The sequence below is a fragment of the Aythya fuligula genome, chromosome 12 (assembly GCF_009819795.1).
Source record: "Aythya fuligula isolate bAytFul2 chromosome 12, bAytFul2.pri, whole genome shotgun sequence".
NCBI classification, from domain to species: domain Eukaryota; kingdom Metazoa; phylum Chordata; class Aves; order Anseriformes; family Anatidae; genus Aythya; species Aythya fuligula.
The window spans coordinates 245,616-265,589 of record NC_045570.1 but is presented as its reverse complement, the minus strand read 5'-3'; the positions used below and the strand labels follow the sequence as shown (position 1 = coordinate 265,589).

Genomic DNA, 19,974 nt, shown 5'->3' with positions numbered 1-19,974 from the left:
GACAAGAACCAGTGTTTAGAGATAGGAATCTGTTTACATCAAAAAGTACTTGAAATACTTCACTGCCATTTCACACTCTTGTATCAAGATATTAGTTAATGTTACTACAAGTTTTGTAAAAGTAATGGTAGTGATGAAATAGGAGACTATTAAAGCAAGTTCTGAATACAAGGAAGTATACAGGGAAGCATGCAGTTACATTGGAACAATGCTGAAGGACAGAGCTGTCTTCAAAATTCACAGTGAAGCTAGTGGGACTTTTGTCCCTAATTTCAATGGTGTGAAAGCCTTACACAGCTTTTTTCAAGTGATGGATTCATGCTTATCTATCATGTAAGCTAAATCTTGCAACCTAATTTTATATACACGCTACATTTCTTGGCCTTGCTGGAGCTTTGCTTCCCATCTTTTTCCAAAAATGGAACCAAAACTTTAAAAAAAAAAAAGTTCTAACTGCTGCTGCTGGCCAAGGAGAGAAAGTACCACCAGAGTGCCCATTCCTGGTATTATCTGGCTTACACTAAAATAGACAGGTTATTTTCTTTCACTTCATTATTGCTCTTACGGCCCTGGGCCAAATACGTTACAGTACAAAAACTGGAACTTAATACAACAGAAGAGCCTCAGTAGAAGATACTGGGGGGGGAATAACCTCAGCAGAAGTTATTTCCCCCCTAAGCATCCTGCTCCTGCGATCCCCCAGGTATCCCCTGACCCATTTGCCGTGTTTTACACAAGAAATGCGTGGCTCCGTTAGGTCAGCACGGGCAGCACCATCCAAACCGCCGCCTTCCCCCTGAGGAGCCCTGCGGCCAGTCGCTACTGGCAGCGCCCAGGACGTGCAACTTGGGCTGTAGGTGTCCCAAAACCGAGTTCTGGCGGCCTTGCCCCCGCGGCGGCTCTCACTCGGGGCCCGCAGGCCGCCGAGGGCCCCACGGCGGGGCTATTCCCCTCGCGGGCCTCCCCCGTCCCGGCTCGCCCCTTGCCGCCCAGTTCTGCTCCCCCCGGCTCCGCTCCGCCCGTCGGAGCCGAGCAGCTCGCACCACGGCCACCCCCACGCCCGCCCCTTCCCCTCCTCGCGGCGGGGCCTTGGCGGTTCCGCGCAGCCGGAGCCGGCTCCAGGAGCAGCTACCGCCGCTCTACAGCAACCCTCGGCCCTCGCAGCGCCGGCAGGTAGCGGCCCCGCCGGCGGTGGGGGGGGGGGGCGGTGGGGAAGCGGTGACGGGCCCAAGCGGGGCAGGAGCCGATCCCCAGGCCGCGCAGGCCGCAGCGCGCAGCCCGTTCCGGGGGGGGGGGAGCTGCGGCCCCAGGCCCGGCCCTCCTGCCTCCTTTGCCCAGCCCCGGGGCCGCTTCATCCCTCGGCCTGCCCGCAGCCGCCACCGAGCGGCCTCGCCCCGACCTCCCCTGACTGAGCCCCGGACCCGGCCGCAGGCCCTGCCCCGCCTCGTCTGTCCTCACCTCCGCAGGCCACTGTGGGGTCGGAGGCAGGACTGTCCCATTCCTTCCCTGAGCTTCTGGCTTCCTCGGGCGTACCTGGCAGAAAAGGCATTCATCCCAGCACAGGGCGTTTTGAAGAAAGCCTGGTGGTGGGAAAGACCGTGGTTGCGATGACCATCTTGCCCCCTATTACGTTATTGTTGGTTTTTATACAAACAAGCTACTTACAAACCGATACATGCTCACATAGTTCCCTCCACGTGCATGTTGTTTGGTGTGTGTGTATGTTTTTTCCCCCAGGAGTAAGGAAAAGAGTTGAAAACAATTCATTGCAAAAGCTTTAAAACCACAAAGAGCATGCAGCTGAGGCATATTTCTTAGAGCAGCTCCATTATCACTCACTCACACCAGTGGTAACACAAGTACCCTTGTCTGCACTCTGGGAATGGTAATGTGCCTGCATTCAGGACTGGACATTGTTGATTTTCAATTGCAGAGTAGCAGGGTAAAGCAATTTTACTTCTGGCCTGCTCTCACAGAACAGAGAGAACTGTGAATTAACAAGAGAATGACTAGCTGTTCTAGCTGTTTTGTTGTTGTTTTTTAACGTTTTCAAATTTTACAAGGTTTTGACAGTACAAAACATCAAAGATTTTTTAATGGTGTTGCTGTAGTCTTTTATAGTGCATGTTCTTTGGCAACGTGTCTGGATCTTATGGCCCACTATGGGGGGATTTCCTGAAAGCCAGGATTTAAACAAATGGTTCTCTATTCTAGGTACCCAACTAAAACAGCTTAAAGAACATTTTTTTCTGTGAAGGGCTGACATTTCATACTGTTCAAAGAAGTGGAGCCTGATAGGCATTTTGAGTCAAGGACCCAAAAAGTGAGTGCATTCAAAGCTATGATCTGTTCTAAAACCTTGTCAGGAGTATGGAAAATTATGAATTTCATGAGTAGATTTAGCGTAATGTTTCCTATACTTTCAACTCAGGTAATTTAAGGTCTCTGATGGCATAAAATATGTTTCTGTTTTCAAACATTTCATACAGTATTAAATGAGTGTTGGGTAGGAAGATGCATTGCTTGAATGTTTCCATTTAGGAGTCAGACTGAAGAATAATGGATTAAAGTGACTGTCATCATGACAACTGTAAGACAGAGAAGGGGTGGAAGAGTCACAGAAGGAGCTGAAGATCAGCCTTCAGAAGAGAAGAATGTGAAGTCTGATGGGAAAGTTCTGTCTGGTAGGTAATGATTAGGACATTATGACTTTGTACTAGTGTTCATCTGGTGTCTGTCTTAGACACAGGTTAGAAATAGGTAAGTACCGAATAAATTTTCATACTTGAATATCTATTACCAAAATTAGTTGGATGAGAGAGAGCATGCAGATTACTGCATGGCAATCTCACTCCATTTTAAAACTCTAATTTATTCGGTAAAAACAGTTTTTTTCTGTTTACTAATAGTGATGCATTGTCAGATTTCTTATAGTTGTCATCCGTTTTTAAAGGAATCACAGTTCAAATCATTGGTAACATAAAAAGATTTGAAAACCTCTAATTGATCGTACTTAAATATAAGCAGATTGCATATGAAATATTACTTGAACTAGAAACCCTTGCTTTTTGGCTGCAGGATAGACTGGCTAGCTAAGTTTAAAAAAGCAGGCAGATATATTAAGAAGTTTGAAGATTTGATATCTTTGTGATCTAACAGTCATCCTCTACAGCTTTGATTTAGAAAAGATGCCCTTGAGGATATTCCAATTTGGATTTACAAATTAGATGTGATATATATCTAGATTTATGTAGAGTTGTGGTGTTCTTAAACTATAACTACATTTTCCAAGTAAGGCACACTTTATTTCATTTTGCGTGAATTGCAAAGAAAAAATGTAACTTTATAAAGAGCTCTCAAAACCCTGTGTCCTGATGCCAGAATGTAACCTGTACTAGCACAGGCAGTGTATCAATGAGTTTCCAAAATTCACTGAAATTGAATTGTGTGCTTCACAGTTACACAGTCAAATATTTCTCTTCCAAGATCATACAGGTGGAAAGCTGTGGAACATACTTTCAATAACTCTTGGTGGAATTGTTGCCATTGGTCTTGGACTTCTTACTTCTTTTTATGTTGCTACGCTGCATGAAAATGACCTGTGGTTTTCCAATATTAAGGTAACAGTCATTTTCATAGTTTCATCGATCAGTGCTTTTGTAGAGCTTTAATAAGAATGTTAGTTGAAGTTTCATTTATTTATCTGTCTTGTAACTTGCTCAAAAACATAGAATATTTCAGTTGTTTTTTTGTGTTTTTTTTTTTAATTTGTTATGTAAAATCAGAAGTTGTGCTTCCTCCCCATGACATTTTAAGTACTCAAGTCATTTCTGTAAAGACCTTTCACCAGTTTTTCCTCTAAATGCATTGTTATACAGCTGTGTGTGCCATTATTCTGCTGCCTGAGGGACAGCAATGGTTCTTCCAAGCACTGGTCATTATCAAGAAGAGAGTTTTAACAATCTGCTATGTGTTGCTTTATAAACATATCTTGTAGCAAAAGCAATCCAAAACTACCACCACCAAAAAAAACAAAACAACAGTTAAAAATAATACACAAGATCCTGGCACACAGTTCTTTAATTATGTTTAAGCTGTGATCCTGTAATACAATTTGGGCACAGTCTCTTACTATTCAATACTAATCTTATATAAGACTATTCTAAATGCGCAAACCTCAAAATACATTTCAGACAATTATCAATATAAAACACTCTAGGGGAATTTTTATTCCCAAGATCCATAACTGACTAGTTTTCTTCCCAGAATCATTGCATGGGAAAATAGTACAGCTTTATGCACATCTAAATTTAACCAGAGAAAAGAAACAGGTGAGTAATTTTTCTTTGAAAATGCCTAAGATTGGTAGGCTCTGTTAGGTCTCCATGTATTATGTTATTCAAATATCTGTATTTAACTGGAACACTTGTATTGCAATATGATTCTTTCCTATAATAGGCACTTTTCCTGTCCAAGACACATTTACATATTGAAAATAAAAATAGTTGGTACTTACTGAAGCACTTACTGCTGTATTATACATATAATAGAGTTTTGTACCTGCTGTCATCTTTCTCTGAATGTAGAGATATATCGTATATTATATACGTATTAGGTGCACCTCAGATTTACCTTGTCCTTCCAAAAACAAGTATTGATGAATTCCACAGGTATTTTGAAGTACAAATATAACTGTCTACAAGTCCATGTCTGAACATTATTTTCTTTTCTATTGAACTGATACACAGGGACACAGCACACTAAGAGAAGCAAGTCTGTAGTTGCAATTAAGTTGCCCCCCCCAGTGGATGAAATGACCATTTTATTTGATCATTAAGTACAGAATGCCATTAGATTTCAAAACTGGAAAACACCCTAACCATATAGATATATTTTTAGTCTGTTGTCTCTGTACCTCTCATTCCATCCTAAGGAATTGATATGATATCTAGTAACATTGGAGTATGTTGAACAATTTTAGCTAATTTGATGGAAATATTCTTAAAAGTATTAAATTCATCTACCAACAGGTTAACTGAGAAAAACATACAGATACTCTTACTGAAGAATGTATAATATGAGGTCAAAGATGTTAACTCCACCAGAGAATCTGGGAGCCCCCAGGGCTAATTTTAAGCTGACAGCAACAGGAAAAACTTTAATGGGATTTCATATACATGTATTATTAGAGATAAAATAACCAGTTGTAACACAGAGCCAAAATCAGACAGGCTTTATACATACTGCTTTTTGGAGCAGTGAAAAGCAGTATGTATTCATGTTTGTATGAATATGTATGTATTATTCAGTGAAAATAGTCTATTTATGTTTTGCATGTGCACATTCTCAACTTACATTGGTTCTAAGGATATCTTTCCATGTAGAAGACTATCATTATACTTTGATCAGACAAATGCAATTTAGTTTTGTAAATGCTTACTTTCCAAGAAGGATTCAAAGATACTTCAAAAGACTTGTTTTTACATGATGTATTACAGGTTGAAAACAAACAGTTAGCAACCCCTGCAGTTTATTTGCAAATACAAAGAATGTTGAGAATGATTTGAGTCTGGTAACATCTGCAGTTGTCTGCCAGGCCAGAGTTTGAACGTGCTTTCACTATGGTTAACACAAAGCTTTCTAAGGTTTTAACGTTAACTTAAATATAGGCAAGACTAATTTTCATGCCAGTATGCACATCTCAGTATCCATATTTTATACACATTTTTCTTGCCAGTATACCTATTTTATGGTGAGAAGTCAGACTAGCAAGATAAGAAATCTAAGCTGTATGAGATCCTCGCAATTTTTTTTTTTTTGAAAATAAATGAAAAAAAAATTTTTTCCTCTAATATTTTATAGTTTAGCCAAAGCATAAATATTTGCCTATCTTAAGCAAATATGAGAATTTTGAAAGATTTTGGACTAAAAATTTGGACTTTTGGACTAACCTATACAGAAACTTTTACATATACTGCTTAGGTAGAAAGGTAGATTTTTTTTTCTGAATTAAGACTACATTGATGCATGAACATCATAATTGCTTAGTTACAGAATTACACATTTTGCCAATTGTATTCAGCCCTAAAGACTGGAAGTAAAAATGACTTCATTGTGTGAAGTCATGAATTGTAACTTCAATGTAATTGAAGTAACAACTTTTGTGTGCGCTTGTAGCGATTGCCTTTCTGTAATTTCAATTACAGTCAACAGAAAGCTGCTTCAGTTTTGGGTATTTTCCAGCAATGGTTCACCGGACTACCAAGAACTGTGGTCTGTGCTTGTTGTACTGTTTTGTATTATTTTAAACATGGCTTTCAACAGTGTAGTGATTTCAGCTGGTTCAGTATGTGTGAGTCTTATTCCTAGTTGCTAATAAATATGCCTGCTATTGCAAATTTACCATCGTCATTGGAGAAGGCTATAATATTGTTTCTTTATCAGAAAAACTGAAAAAGCAGATTTTGAAGAGCCGTTTAAAGTGGTGCATGACTGGTATTTGTATTTTGTTGTTGTTGTTGTTGTTTTTTACTATCCCAAGACCTCCTGAAAAAAACTGCAGAAAAGAATTAGAATGGAAAATACCATGTCACATAATCAGAAGAGGTGTTTTCATGCACTTCTACCAGGGATCACAGAAGGTTACAATGACTTATCTTGGTCAAGCTATTTGAAGAAAAAAAGCTTGAATCTCCTCTCATATGCATCAAAACAATAAACATTTCTCTTTGTGATGGTACAAGCCAAAACAGGTTTCTTAGCCAAAAAGCCTTTCTCAGTTTTCTGGCAAGTCTATTTCCAGTATTTTTCAGCAATTCTGATTTTTGATTGAGTTTATTGATTGCTTCTCAAGTGTAGTATCATTTTGGAAACATGCTGTTCTACAGAAATTAAAAAGGGTGGGAATTGCATCACCTTTCCTGTCAGCTGTTGTATTGCTTGTTCAAATGCAAACTCAGAAGAAGTCTTGAACAGGCCAAGGCCACACAACAAATTAATGCTCTAACACAAACAGTTAAACATGCAGAGCTTTCATTTGTTCTTCATCCCCTCTGAGTAAGCATTTAGGTGACTGCTGTTTCCTTTTCCTCGAATAAAGTTGCTGCTTGCAAGAAACCAGGAATAAAAATATCAAGCTTCAAATCTTTCAGACATACAGCATAAAAAGCCTAGGATTCTTTCTCTGAGTGCCTCTATTTTACCTCTTTACATTCTGAATATAAAATAAAGATGAGAAAAAGTGGAGAAACTGGTAGCTAGATAATTAGAACTTCCCAAAGTGAATATGTAAGCCATAAACAGGGGGAGGGCAGTCCAAAACTTTTGTGGTATTTTTCCAAAGAAGTATCCATTGAGTGGCTGTTGGGTGCTTTTATTCCAGATCAAAAATCATCTGAGTAGGAGCCATGCCATCCTAACAGATGCGCATAAGGTTAACCAGGCAACAGACCATGTACATGGATTAAATACGTTTGCTGAAGGCATGATTTGCAACCAGAAATGATGACAGCAGCCATCTGTATTGAGTTGCCACTTGTACAGTTGAGGAGATTTTCAAATCTTAAATGGAACAGCTAAAGGATGTTTTCAGTAACACAAATTGTGCTTTAGTTTTGTCAAAAGGTAAAACAAATTAGAGCTTTGCTTGTGTTCTTTATTTGTAGAAAAGCTCAACTCAGACTTTGGCTGATTGCTCAGTATCTGGGATGACTCGGTTAGGGATCTTAAGGAAATTTGACTTCCAGAATTTTGTACTGCTCTAGAGAGGGAGAGTCCTTTGTATTTTGTTTTGAATGGTTAATACTATTAGACTACAATTCCATAAATTGAAATCATATGCCATACTATACTGGAGGATTTTTTTATAACAGTGATAACTTTGTTGAACACGTACAAATTGAATATACAGTAAGGCAAACGTGCTTTTATAATGCTTACCCGTAAGTCCATATGTTTTTATTGTCATGGAATACTAGAAAAAGTATAAGTTGCTGTAGAACTGGAAAAATCTTGCACGTGAATAAAACAGATGTTATCTTAGCATGAAACAGATGCAAAACTCACTAGTGTTTGTCTCATAAAGTATAGAATTTAGTTGAATACAGCTGGTGCCAGGATTACAATTTAATCATGTTTGAATGCATTTTTGCTAATTAGATCCCCCTCTGTGACTCTGCTCTCCCCCTTAATAAATTCCAAATGTTAACTTTTTTTTTTTTTTTTTTTTTAAACACTTTGTATCAGCTGCTTTTTGGTATTTTGGTATTAGAAGACTTCAGTAGTGATGAATTTGAAAATAGAGCTCATTCAAAATCCAGCATTCTCATTTTGCTAAGTATGTAGCTTTTAGTATGTAGTGCCAATATCAGTTTCTTCTGCTGGTATTTGTATTAATTTGTATTAATTATTTGTATGCTGCAGAGCATCTGGAGAGTTTAATTGTGGACTTATTTTGAATCAGATGCATTTTTATCTGTTGATTTTTCTCAGACCAGAACTAATATTGATTTATTCTGTCAATAGTTAACTTCAATAAAACATGTGTTTTGGTTTAAGATATGGTGTACTGGGCAGTAGAGAAAGGAGCAGCATGATTATGATTATTATTATTATTATTAATCCCATTTTTTTAATTATTATTTTTAACCCCATTATGGGTTCTGTGCCAGCAGAAGAGAAGAGACTGTTTAAGAGAGGTGAAGGTCTTGAAATTCTGTGCAAGGTTGCTTTAACCAGAATGGCATTCATAAAAATATCAGAATCGTATCATTCTGTTACTTCAGTAATTTTGTAAAAAACAAACAAAACATGAATTAATAAGGTTATCTTTAGAAATCTCACCAAAATTTCTTAATGTATGACTTCCTTACACCGCATATGGGGACCTCATCAGATTGCAAATCGGGATATTAACCTTTTCTAATTAAATGCTTAACAGAGATAATTGAAGGAATGTGTTTATCAAAACTACTACAAAGATGACTACTAAGAAAATAATTTTGTATAAGATGCCTGTTATTTCTCATCACATTGGCTGTTCATGCAGTCTTATCTTGGTTAAATGTGGTCATCCAAGGCTCTGATTTTTTTTTTAATTTCATTAGGTTTTCATAACTAATAAGTTAACAGAAGGAAACAAATGCCTAAGCCTGTCTGAGAGCAGTCTTTTTTTATCTAGGAGAGCTTTCACACTTCACTAGACCTCACCTGCTTTAGCATCAGCTAATAAAAAGGTAGAGTTTGAAATGCACCTAATTTAGATAATGTAAACATTTTTGGATTAAAAAATAACTCTACCTGTGCCTAAAAACAAGTAAATAATCTCTTTTTTTTTTTTTTTTTTAATGTATATTTTAAGTGTGAGTGTAATGATTAGCTGGCTTCCTGCAAGAAACAGCTGTTAGGAAAATGGGCAGCAGATTACCCTGCCAGTTGAAATCTCAGAGTTGGGATAATGATGTAGTCCCAAGTATAGCACATTGATTTAATCAAGCCTTAAGGTGGCAAAACCGTGGAGCACTACAGTGTAACCACATCTGGAAGAAAAGTTTAAATGCATGGAGCACACATATGCAGTTTTAAAGTGCACCCCTTGGCCACTGCACCTATCTAAACACTGAATAATTCAAAAATAGTAAAAGATCCAAAATGTTTCAGAACTGCATATCAGAACCACCAAAGGCACATACATTTCTATAGTTAACAGAAGCATCAACGCCTCAGTCCTTTTGCCTCTCACCCTAAGTTGTTCGTGTATTTTATTTAAATTAAGTTGCATAGAATACATAAATCCAAAGACTCAAACTACTGAATAGGCCGGTTCCCCCATTGTAGACAGAATTAGAATTTCATGTTATATTTATTTATACTGAAATTTGAAATAAATTTTCTATTTTAAAATTGACTCTTTAGTAATTGTTATTTGGATGAGTATCCGATGAAATTAATTAGATCAGAATATTAGAAGTTTACTTACATAGGCAAGTTTAACATAATTGGTACCAAAATTCACTAGTTACCGCATCCACTGGGTTGACTTGATGGAAAAACATGGCAGCTTCATTTGACTGCAAAAAGCAAGTAGAAAGTGAATTTATTATTGAACTTTAACTTGCAGGAAGTTGAAAGAGAAATTTCATTCAGAACAGAATGCGGACTTTATTACTCCTACTACAAACAGATGATTCAGGCTGCTTCCATCCAGCAAGGTATTGTAAACTGTAAAGTAAGTTTTCCTTTGTGTTGCCAGCTGACTGTTTTTAACATTTTTTCAAATATAGTTGAAGACAAGGAATACCGTAACTGTGAAAGATGGTGTAACAGTTGTACTGGAGACATATTTGTTCTGTTCATCCACCAAGGAGCCACTAAGTTATGGATGTAATCAGTTTCACAGTGATATATTGGTTTCTGTCCCACACCTTCACCTTCAGAGGAAGGCAATGTCTTTGGGAGACAGCTTTCATATTTGTTCAGATTTCTGCCTTGCTGGTTTATTCAGTTTATTACTCTCATTTTTACTCTTCTCTTCTTGTTCAACTTAAATGATGAATTATTTGCGGGAAGGGACAATTTCTTGTTGTATGCCTATACAGTAAGTGACACAATGGCAGTTTTCAAAAGCAAGCCATATACAATGACAGGGTTTTCTGTGATAGTGTCGTGTTTTCTAGATACTTAAATGTTGCTCCCTATCAATTTTCCTTATACTACATTTGTCAATATTAACATCACCTGTGTTCAAAGTAGTGACAAGAATGGTTCGCAAGATCTAGTACATACCACTAACTCTATACTAGGAATGTAAGTGTAAAAATAAATGTTTTATGCATTACTAAATATATAGTACCTGAATTAGCACTCTAAGTCACATTCTCAGCAGGGAAGCTGAGGACAGCAGAAGGTCATAGTGATTTAGAGGTAATGTAATCTGAATCCTTGGCTCAACATATGCAGTTTTTGGTGAAAGATCCTAAAATACCTTTGAAAAAGTTATTCACTGTTCAAATGAAGGTGGAGGGGGGAAAATGACCATCTCCTATTTCAATTTCTCTTTATCGTTAAGGTTTACATGGTTTAGTATATGACAATAAAACTGAATCTGTGAGGACAATTAACATACTTGAAAGAATGAATGTTTACCAGGAGGTGTTTCTCAGCATTCTGTATAGGATTCTTCCAATTCAGGTAGGCATTTATTTATGGCTTTAGATTGTAAGTGCATTATGAAGTTTGCCCAGTGAATCATAGCTCCCCTTTTCAGTTATTTTCTAATTAGAAATATTTCTGATACCTTTTTAATTTATCAAAGCAAAACTTCATATATATTAAGTATAATCCTCTCCCCAAGTGTTTTATGTCAACATCAGTGTTCTTGTGTTTTACAGCAATACCTAGAGCCTGTTTATTTTTATATCTACACTTTGTTTGGACTTCAGGCAGTGTATGTCTTTGCTCTGTATGTAACAAGCTGGCTTCTTAGTGGAACATGGCTTTCAGGGTTATTGGCAGCTTGCTGGTATATTACAAACAGGTAAGTGAGATTCAGCATTCAGTCTTCCAAAAATTTTTACCTCATGTCAAAGGTAGAGCATTAAACCTTCAAATGCATGATTAATTAGAAGAAAAAATAAGGTCTCTCTCCAGATTAGACACAAAATGGAAAAAATAATAGAAAATAATTAGAAAACAATCAAAAATGAGTTGAAGATGCAGAAGTTTCAAGAAATTGGAGTAAAAAAATTGTGTAAATTAGTCTCTGAAAATGGACTACAAATATCAGATATGCCTGGATTTCCAGATACGTCCTGTATTTTCCAGCCTAGGGTCCCTTAGATGTTAAAGACATCTGCTAATATGCCCTTTAGGTCTCAGCTTAGTATCCACCCACCAGAGATTCTAAACAACCTAAGATCATCTTTTTATCAATTGATTTCTCCATTCAGAGAGAAACATGGAGGAACTGGCTTTACATCAGCACTAAGCTGCTGGAATGAAGCTAAGACTAGTGACATAGACTGTTCTGTGTTGATGTTTTTTTTTTAACTTTTAATTGAGATTTTGTAACGACTGCCTTTTGGAGAGCTTGTACTAATTCCTGTAACATACCTTTTATGTTAGAATATTCAAAAACTTAGCTCAAGCTTCTGACCACTCTAGTGATTTTCAAATCCAATGCATTGGGATCACATTGAAGAACTTGATGTCTTAATATTCTGATATGCGCTTTACAGAAACCAAAAGACAAAGTGTAATTACCTGTAGCTTAAATTCCACATGCTGGACTCCAGAGGTGATTTTCGGGGAGAGGGGTTGATTTTTTCATTTTTGGATTACTCAAGCTGTGTTTTAGAAGCAAGATTTAATCCATACTATATTCTTTTTCTCACAGTAAGTAAAGTTAAAGCACAGCAGCTGAGGTACAGAAACAGCTTGCAGATTTGCAGGACCTTCATAATGATATTTTTTCTAGAACCGGGCATGTTAAGTTTAGAGTCTTCATTTCTAAAACACCACAAAACATGCCTGTCATTGCAGCCTCTCTGTCACCCAAGCTAGTGTTGTTTGTTTTAAATTTATGAAACTGTTTGTTTTGTATAGAATAGATACTACAAGAGTAGAATTCACCATTCCCTTAAGAGAAAACTGGGCACTACCATTCTTTGCGGTTCAGATTGCAGCCATCACGTACCTACTCAGAACACATTTGCAGCCAGCTCAAGAAGTGAGTATTTCTTAAAAGTATGACACAGCAAAACTAGTATCAGAAAACTATCTCTAAAACTTAGGAGAAAATACTTAAAAAGCATTTATAGCACTGGAAATACATATGTGTACACACACACACACACAAAAATTGCTTACAAAGATTAAAATATCCTTTAGATTTAGTTGGAAAACAAACATATATATGCTCAGCATTGAAAAAAATATGGTGAAGCTTTTAACTTTAAAATTAAGCTCTATAGAGTACAAAACAGCAGCACAGGAGACAGGAAAAAAGCTTGTTGAAACTCAAGTGATAAAGCTTTTTCTTTGCTTTCATTTGTATTACAAAAATAGGAGGTTGTGCCAATCTGCAGAAATAAAAGTAAGTTGATGATAAACTCTGACAAACAGTCATTACTCCTCAATTTGTTCAAGTCAACTACTATTTATAGCATAATAAATCACATCGCATGTCAATCTATGGGCTGAACATATCTGAAAACTCACCATTTTCTTGCAGCTATTTTGAAGCAAATTAACTCAATCACAGCTGAAACCAGAACATATTACAGCGATAAAATACAGGTGTAAATACAAGAGCTTGAGGTCTAAAAATATTATCTTACAAGCAGTTACTGCAGAGAGCATGTATTAGCAATTTTAAAAAATGATTTAAAATAAATTAAATCCCTGATTTTTTCTCTGATGAAGGAAAATAAAGTTTAATAAAACTTTTTTCCACCCTCCCAGAGACTGACACTTCTCGCTGTATTCGTAGCAACCTTCCTCTTTAGCTTGACTTGGCAATTTAATCAGTTTATGATGCTGATACAAGCATTGGCATTATTCATACTGGACTGCTTTGACATGCTTCCCACAGCAAAGGTAAGAACCAAACTTTTCTCTTTTCCATCATCAAGCTATGGAAGCATTGCATATATGCCTTTCAGATTTTGATTAATGATAGTGCATATATTTTAAGTGGGAAAAGTGAACAATCAAATTTCTCATTTTTTTAGCTGATTTTATTTCACTTCATGTAATTCACTCCAGTTAATTTTAGTCTAGTTTTGTTTAGACACAACTGGATTTTGACATTACTAAGGCAATGCTTTTAAACACCATCTCAACAGTTATCTAGTACCACAGCTTGAGCATGTCCTCTGGAAGTGACTAGGAAAAAAAAAAAAAGGCACAAGAAATCTTTGCCTAAGCTGAAGTCATAACAGGCTATGAATTTTGCCTCAACCATTCTGCATCCTTGTTTGAAAGTTAGGTTGTAGGCACTGTACCACAAAAGAGGAAAATAGGCTGGAGGGCTCAAAAGAAGCAGTTAGATTTCATGCATTGAAATTCACCACAAAATAACAACATTATCACTGTTGCTAAAGAGAAGGAGCTGAAAAGTTAAACAAATGTCACTAGGAAATTAAAGGATCATGTACTGTCAATCTTCAGAAATGGAAGCACATTGTAGAAGATGAAAACATTGAACTCAACGTCAGTGTGAAATTCTACTGAGATTAAATCTAAAATTTTCATTATGTGTTCAAATGTAAGCTGAAGTTAGCAATTAATGTGACTAATTAGCTACCTTAACGTTTGGCAATCACAGAATGTTAGGGATTAGAAGGGACCTTGAAAGATCATCTAGTCCAATCCCCCCCCAGTTATACTATAATGGACTTACTGCACCACTTATTCCATGTTAATTTTTCAAAAGCGCTACTTAACACTACTGGTGTTTGATGGTCATTTGGTACTGACTTTGGCCACTGCAGTAGTACAAGACTAAACTTCACTTTTTGTAAGGTAAAATTTGTGTTTTGGTACAACAGTATCAGAAAATCAGCTGACTTTTTTAGCACATGCATTCAAGTGAATTGTCGTAATAGTTCTGTATTGTTTGAAAAGACATAAATGAAGTTACACAGAAATCAGATGTTTAATTGCTGTACTGCACTGTGCTGTATGTCTTTGATTGTAAAGACATTACAGAGGCTACAGATACAGTTTTATGACTAAAGAAAATAGATAACATCTCCCAAATTCTAACTAGTTAATATTTTCCTCACTCTGCAAGTGTTTAACTTGTCCAATTTATGACAGCATCAGATTTTCTTAGGAAAGGTATAAAATACTAAATCTATTTCAAGACATAAATATAGGAAGAGTATAGTAATGGATCTAGGTGTGATGATATAGTGCAAGACAACATATTTTTTGTAAAAGTAATTGATGTTGAAATAAATTATAAAACATATTCTAAGAAAAGCAGCTGACTAAAATTTTGTAGGTATAAAAGTATCATTATTTTTACAGGTTACATGGCTCTATATCATCCAAATTTCTGGATTACTGCTAGTCTGTGTCCTACAGTTTTTTAATTCTATGATTCTTGGATCATTACTTATAAGCTTTAATGCTTCTGTCTTGATAGCAAGAACAATCCAGGTATGTACTGAAATATGTTTGAAGTATATATCACAATATATACTATATATATATTACACGTTATAAATGAAAAATTTGTATGCATTACAGTCTTAAATTACTAATACAAATTACAGGAATTACTTTAGAGTAGAGGAACAAAAATATTGCGTGAACAAATAATGAATTCAGTTACACTAACTGCAGTGTAACTGAGCACATTGAACACCATAATTCTGTGATTGCTATTATCATATGATTATGTAAGCTTCAGTTTTGATCCTGCAAAAAAATTGCATAAATGGACTACACTTGTTTCAGCAGGACTCGTCTTAGGTTTACAGATCTGCCTCTAGCAAAATAATCTATGAGATCTAGATATATGTTAAATTCAGTTTACAGAAATCTATTGTTTCTTTCAAAGATTAGGATTTTTTCCTCTATTTGCAGTTCTTTTTTTTTTTCCTATTACTAGCATTGTTGATTGCCTCTAACCAGGATATATGAACCTGTAGAGCCTTTCCTGCTCTCTCTCACTATTGTGACTTTTTAAAATCAGGACTGTTTTTTTTTGTTTTGGTTTGGTTTTATAGTTAATGTCTGCACCTAATCCAAGTTGTCTGTGAGCATGAAAAGTTCAGTTCTTGGATCTGGAGCTTTGACCTGGAAAATTGGCCAAAATCACATCAACTGATAGTTTTAGTTAGAATACACTTTTAATTTGACTCTCCACCTAAATGTGGCAAAAGGCACATAATGCTACTGAAGTTAGAGGAATCCTGGATCACAACTGCAGTTTCTCTGGGTGCCAGTAATTGTGTAAATATTCCTTTTGGTGCCACCTCTAACTGAAGGCTATTCGGCTAGTTAAATAACTGTGCCAAAAAAATATGCTGGAGAGTTTTTTATAATGCTGTCCCTTCAGTTTCAGGGAAGAAATGTATCTTCTTTCTGGATACTTGGTTATGTTTGAATTTTTGCTTACATGAGCCTAATACGTATCCTGATAAAAGGCCTAACAAATAAGTGGTTTCAAATAGTCTTTGTTGGTTTTGTTCCAAATATATACGAATCCTAAATATTTTAAATATTGAAATACTAATATTTTCTTCTCTCTAGAAAAACTTAAAGAAGGGCAACTTGTTTAATAGGCTTGGGAAACTTATCCTCCATGTACTATTAGTCTCAAGCTTGACTCTTCTAGTAAATAAATTCATTAAGGTAAGGAAATATTTTTTTAACACAGTAATACTACAAAATTTAATTTTGTAATATTGAAAGGTACTTGTAAAGAGATCATCTACAATAATACCTTTAAATAAAAATTGCAAAGATATCATTGCATTTCTAAGAATAGGTTTCAGAAATTAAAAGATTGCTTTGCTAATCTTTTTGGTATACTTTAAAACATACAATCTTAAAACTCTTAACATAAAACTACAGGTGAACTTCAAGTTATGAATGTGTATTTGAATATGTAGTGTTAATTTATAAAAAATAGATTTATACTGCATTATGATACTGCTGAGCATTTGCAAAATTTCATTTAATTCACTTTTCAGTGAATGCAATTAAAATAAATGCTTGCTGTAAAACTGATGTAGACTATTCCGTACTTTTATTTACTTCTTGTGCATCAAGAGATCTGCATAATAGTACAGACAGAAGCAGTTTTCTGCTTTTCAAGAGATTGTAAAAGTGACATTAAAACTTAGTACATATCTAATATAAAATACCATGGTAAGATGTAAAAAGTCATTGAAGTAAAAACTTAAAGCTAAAACCAACCTGTCATGGGTAAAATTTATCTGTAAATAAGAAACCAGTATATGTATTTTGAAAGGTAAATAACTTGTCCTTTGAATCACAGCACCAAATTACAGAGTGCTTTGCAATCAAATAAGCACTCATTCTATCTCAGTAAGCCTGTGTGCTTCATAGTTTAATTTCAAAAGTAAAAAACAAGTTTACTAGGTGAAGCCTAATTTTTCAGTACTTAGAAATACTGATTTTTTATTTTTTTTTTATTATTTCATTTTGTAGAAAAGTCTTAATCTTGAATCAGATGAACATATATTCAAATTCCTGAAAGCAAAATTTGGATTCGGGTCAACAAGGTATGAGTTAGCTGCAATTTTACTTTTTGTTGTAAAGCTCCAATAACTGAAGTCTGCAGGTTGTTGCTTATTTAAAATCTTACTAATGAATCATTAATTTTTACCATGTTTATGTCAGACTTTTTTTTTTCCATAAAAAGCTATACAACTGTGGCTGTATAATTGCTTGGAAAAAAGGAAACTTTGGTCCTTTTTGATATCAAGTTATGAAATACATGATGACAAGTATTATTCTTTTTTCTTTAGAGATTTTGATGCTAACCTCTATCTTTGTGAAGAAGCTTTTGGTTTACTACCATTAAATACTTTTTCAAGACTCTCGGATACATTACTTTTTTACGTCTACATATTCAGTCTCTTCCCTTTGACAGTAGCAGCTCTCATTGTTGCCTTTCGGAACCTCAGGTAAAATATGTTTTAAAAATAATTCCCCCCTTTTTTTTTAAATCAGTTTTCTTCAGCAGGCCAAGAAACTGACAGTTGAATGCAGCAGCATACATTACGACTTTCCACATGTGCTAAGGAAACAATAGGATGTACTACATAGAGATCAGGCAGAATAAGTGATTTCCTATTAAAGCTAAAATTACAATCAGCGTAACAGGTCTGAACAAAGAAATAATCTCCGCAAGATTCTTCCCAGTTCTTTTGTTTGCTGTTGAAGTTCTGCAGTATATACAGAGTTGTTTGTTGGTTAGGCTTTTTTTTTTTTTTTTTTTTTTTCTGGTGAAGGGAGGAGAAAGTGTGCTTTTTTATTTTTTTTTAAACATACGTGTTAGTTTCTATAGTTCATCTCATTGCCCCTGTGTAAGGTACTCAAAGATTTCCTTGGTGGGTGTCCTCAAGCTGCCCAGATAGGAACTAACACACTCTGACCTGAACTGTTGCAATCTGTGTAAAGAGGTGGCAAGAATGGTAGATTGCAACTGCCCATCACCTGCCACCAGGTAATTTAGATTAGTTCCTGTAGCTAAGGTGTAGGATTTGGAGGAATTTACAGAACAGTAGAAGAAAATTAGTACTAAATACTAATTTAAATTTATTTTATTTTTTAAAGTAAATGATTAATTATAAACTACTCTGTTTCACATTTATAATGTGGGCAAAAGTTAGAAGGGATGATAGGAAACCTGATTAACCAAAAATTAAGGAGTATTATATTACTAATATCAATCACTGTAGGCTTTATGGAAAACAAGAAAAAGGTGTGAAGGGCAAAGGGGAGTGAGACAGGGTCTGGCACATAATGATTCTAAAACTATGATATGGTGATTGTGAAGTCAGTCCTCTATGAGGCATTTTGGTGGCATTCAATGACATATTGAAAAACTAATTGCAGTAGTCAATTTTTAAAAACTAACAAAAGACTCTACAGCTATTTATTACTGTAACCCTTAATGTAATCTAAGACTTCACTGCAGTTTTTAATACTGACCCAGTTATGTCAACTACCCCCTCAAAACAAACAAACAGGGAAAACCCCCACATGCATTTAAGCAGCTTCTTTTTTGACCAGACCTTTACGAACATTCACAAAACTGGCCACATTAGACAATAACCAGTTCTTCAGCACTTCCTTTCTGTAAGCTTACTTTTCTGTAGATGGACTAAATTCTACAGTTTAAGTAGCATCCAGGTATACCAACAGAGAACCACAAAACACAGTAAAGTTTTTTACTGTCATCAAAAGCCTTGTGAATCCTGTGGGAGTAGCTGCTTCAAGCAATAGACCAAGTTGTTCAGCTATACCTTTCTGTAAATAATTGTGTCTCATTCTCAACATATTTAAACCCACTGCACATGCAGAAAACAAAACATGAAAATGTTGCTCTATGATATCAGGCTTAATTATATCGTAGATGTAATATAAGATTGTGGACTGATAGCAGCAGTATTGCTCTTTTGCATCAGGATTAAATGTGCTTTTTTTAAAATACTGCCAACTACTATGATGTGTGTAACAGAACTTAATATAACACTTTGTTTCTTGTGTTCAATCAGTGGTTCAAATCAAATTCAGGAAAAAGCAGAAGAATATACAATAACACTGAAGCCTGATGCTGCTTACAACTTAATTCACACAGTTCTTTTTGGGTGTCTGGCATTAAGCACAATGAGGTACAACATTTTTTTGTTGTTATTCTTGTTGTTATTATTCTAAAGGTTTTTGTAGACAATATATTTTAGTAAGAGTGTAAAATGCTGACCATAACCTGATAGCGCCATGAATCTTCTTTTCTCTCCCTGGTGTATCACCTCCTCTTGACTGAGACATTTCCCCAAATTCTGCCAAAAAATATTGTTTGGAATTTGGGGAGCAGATATGTTTTCAAGAGCACATACCAAAGTGATCTTTCATTAAATTATTTAAGAGTCCTGAAAGTCCAAGAAAACTGTGTTCAAAATGTTTGTAATATAACTGCTCTCATCAGTACAGCTTAGCAGAGTTCCAGATGATAAGCAAAAAAATTGTGTGCATTCTTTCAGAATGAAGTACCTGTGGACGTCCCACATGTGTGTATTTGCATCTTTTGGCCTGTGTAGTACAGAAGTATGGCGACTAATCCTGAAATGTGTTCATCTCTACACATCACAGCGGGTTGGCACTATACTTACTGGATTTCATGAAGTTAATTTTTGCTTCATAGCTAAGTCAATCAAGACCCAAAGCTATAAATATTGTTTGTAGTCCTCTTAAAATAGTTATTTCTGAAGT

The 19,974-nt window shown here is 35.7% G+C and overlaps 1 protein-coding gene across 1 annotated transcript in view; it reads left to right on the top strand.

Moving 5' to 3' along the window:
- The first annotated feature begins 1,043 nt into the window (after window positions 1-1,043).
- Window positions 1,044-19,974, top strand: part of DPY19L3 (dpy-19 like C-mannosyltransferase 3) — a 34,377-nt gene continuing 15,446 nt past the window's right edge. Inside the window, exons 1-15 of the mRNA XM_032195601.1 lie at window positions 1,044-1,173; window positions 2,215-2,323; window positions 2,542-2,684; window positions 3,487-3,620; window positions 10,118-10,208; window positions 11,066-11,187; window positions 11,388-11,533; window positions 12,601-12,724; window positions 13,459-13,593; window positions 15,031-15,162; window positions 16,261-16,362; window positions 17,185-17,258; window positions 17,505-17,663; window positions 19,260-19,376; window positions 19,746-19,857. Of these exons, the coding sequence (XP_032051492.1) occupies window positions 2,582-2,684; window positions 3,487-3,620; window positions 10,118-10,208; window positions 11,066-11,187; window positions 11,388-11,533; window positions 12,601-12,724; window positions 13,459-13,593; window positions 15,031-15,162; window positions 16,261-16,362; window positions 17,185-17,258; window positions 17,505-17,663; window positions 19,260-19,376; window positions 19,746-19,857 (1,551 nt within the window). The 5' untranslated portion in view covers window positions 1,044-1,173; window positions 2,215-2,323; window positions 2,542-2,581. The remainder of the gene's footprint in view (window positions 1,174-2,214; window positions 2,324-2,541; window positions 2,685-3,486; window positions 3,621-10,117; window positions 10,209-11,065; window positions 11,188-11,387; window positions 11,534-12,600; window positions 12,725-13,458; window positions 13,594-15,030; window positions 15,163-16,260; window positions 16,363-17,184; window positions 17,259-17,504; window positions 17,664-19,259; window positions 19,377-19,745; window positions 19,858-19,974) is intronic.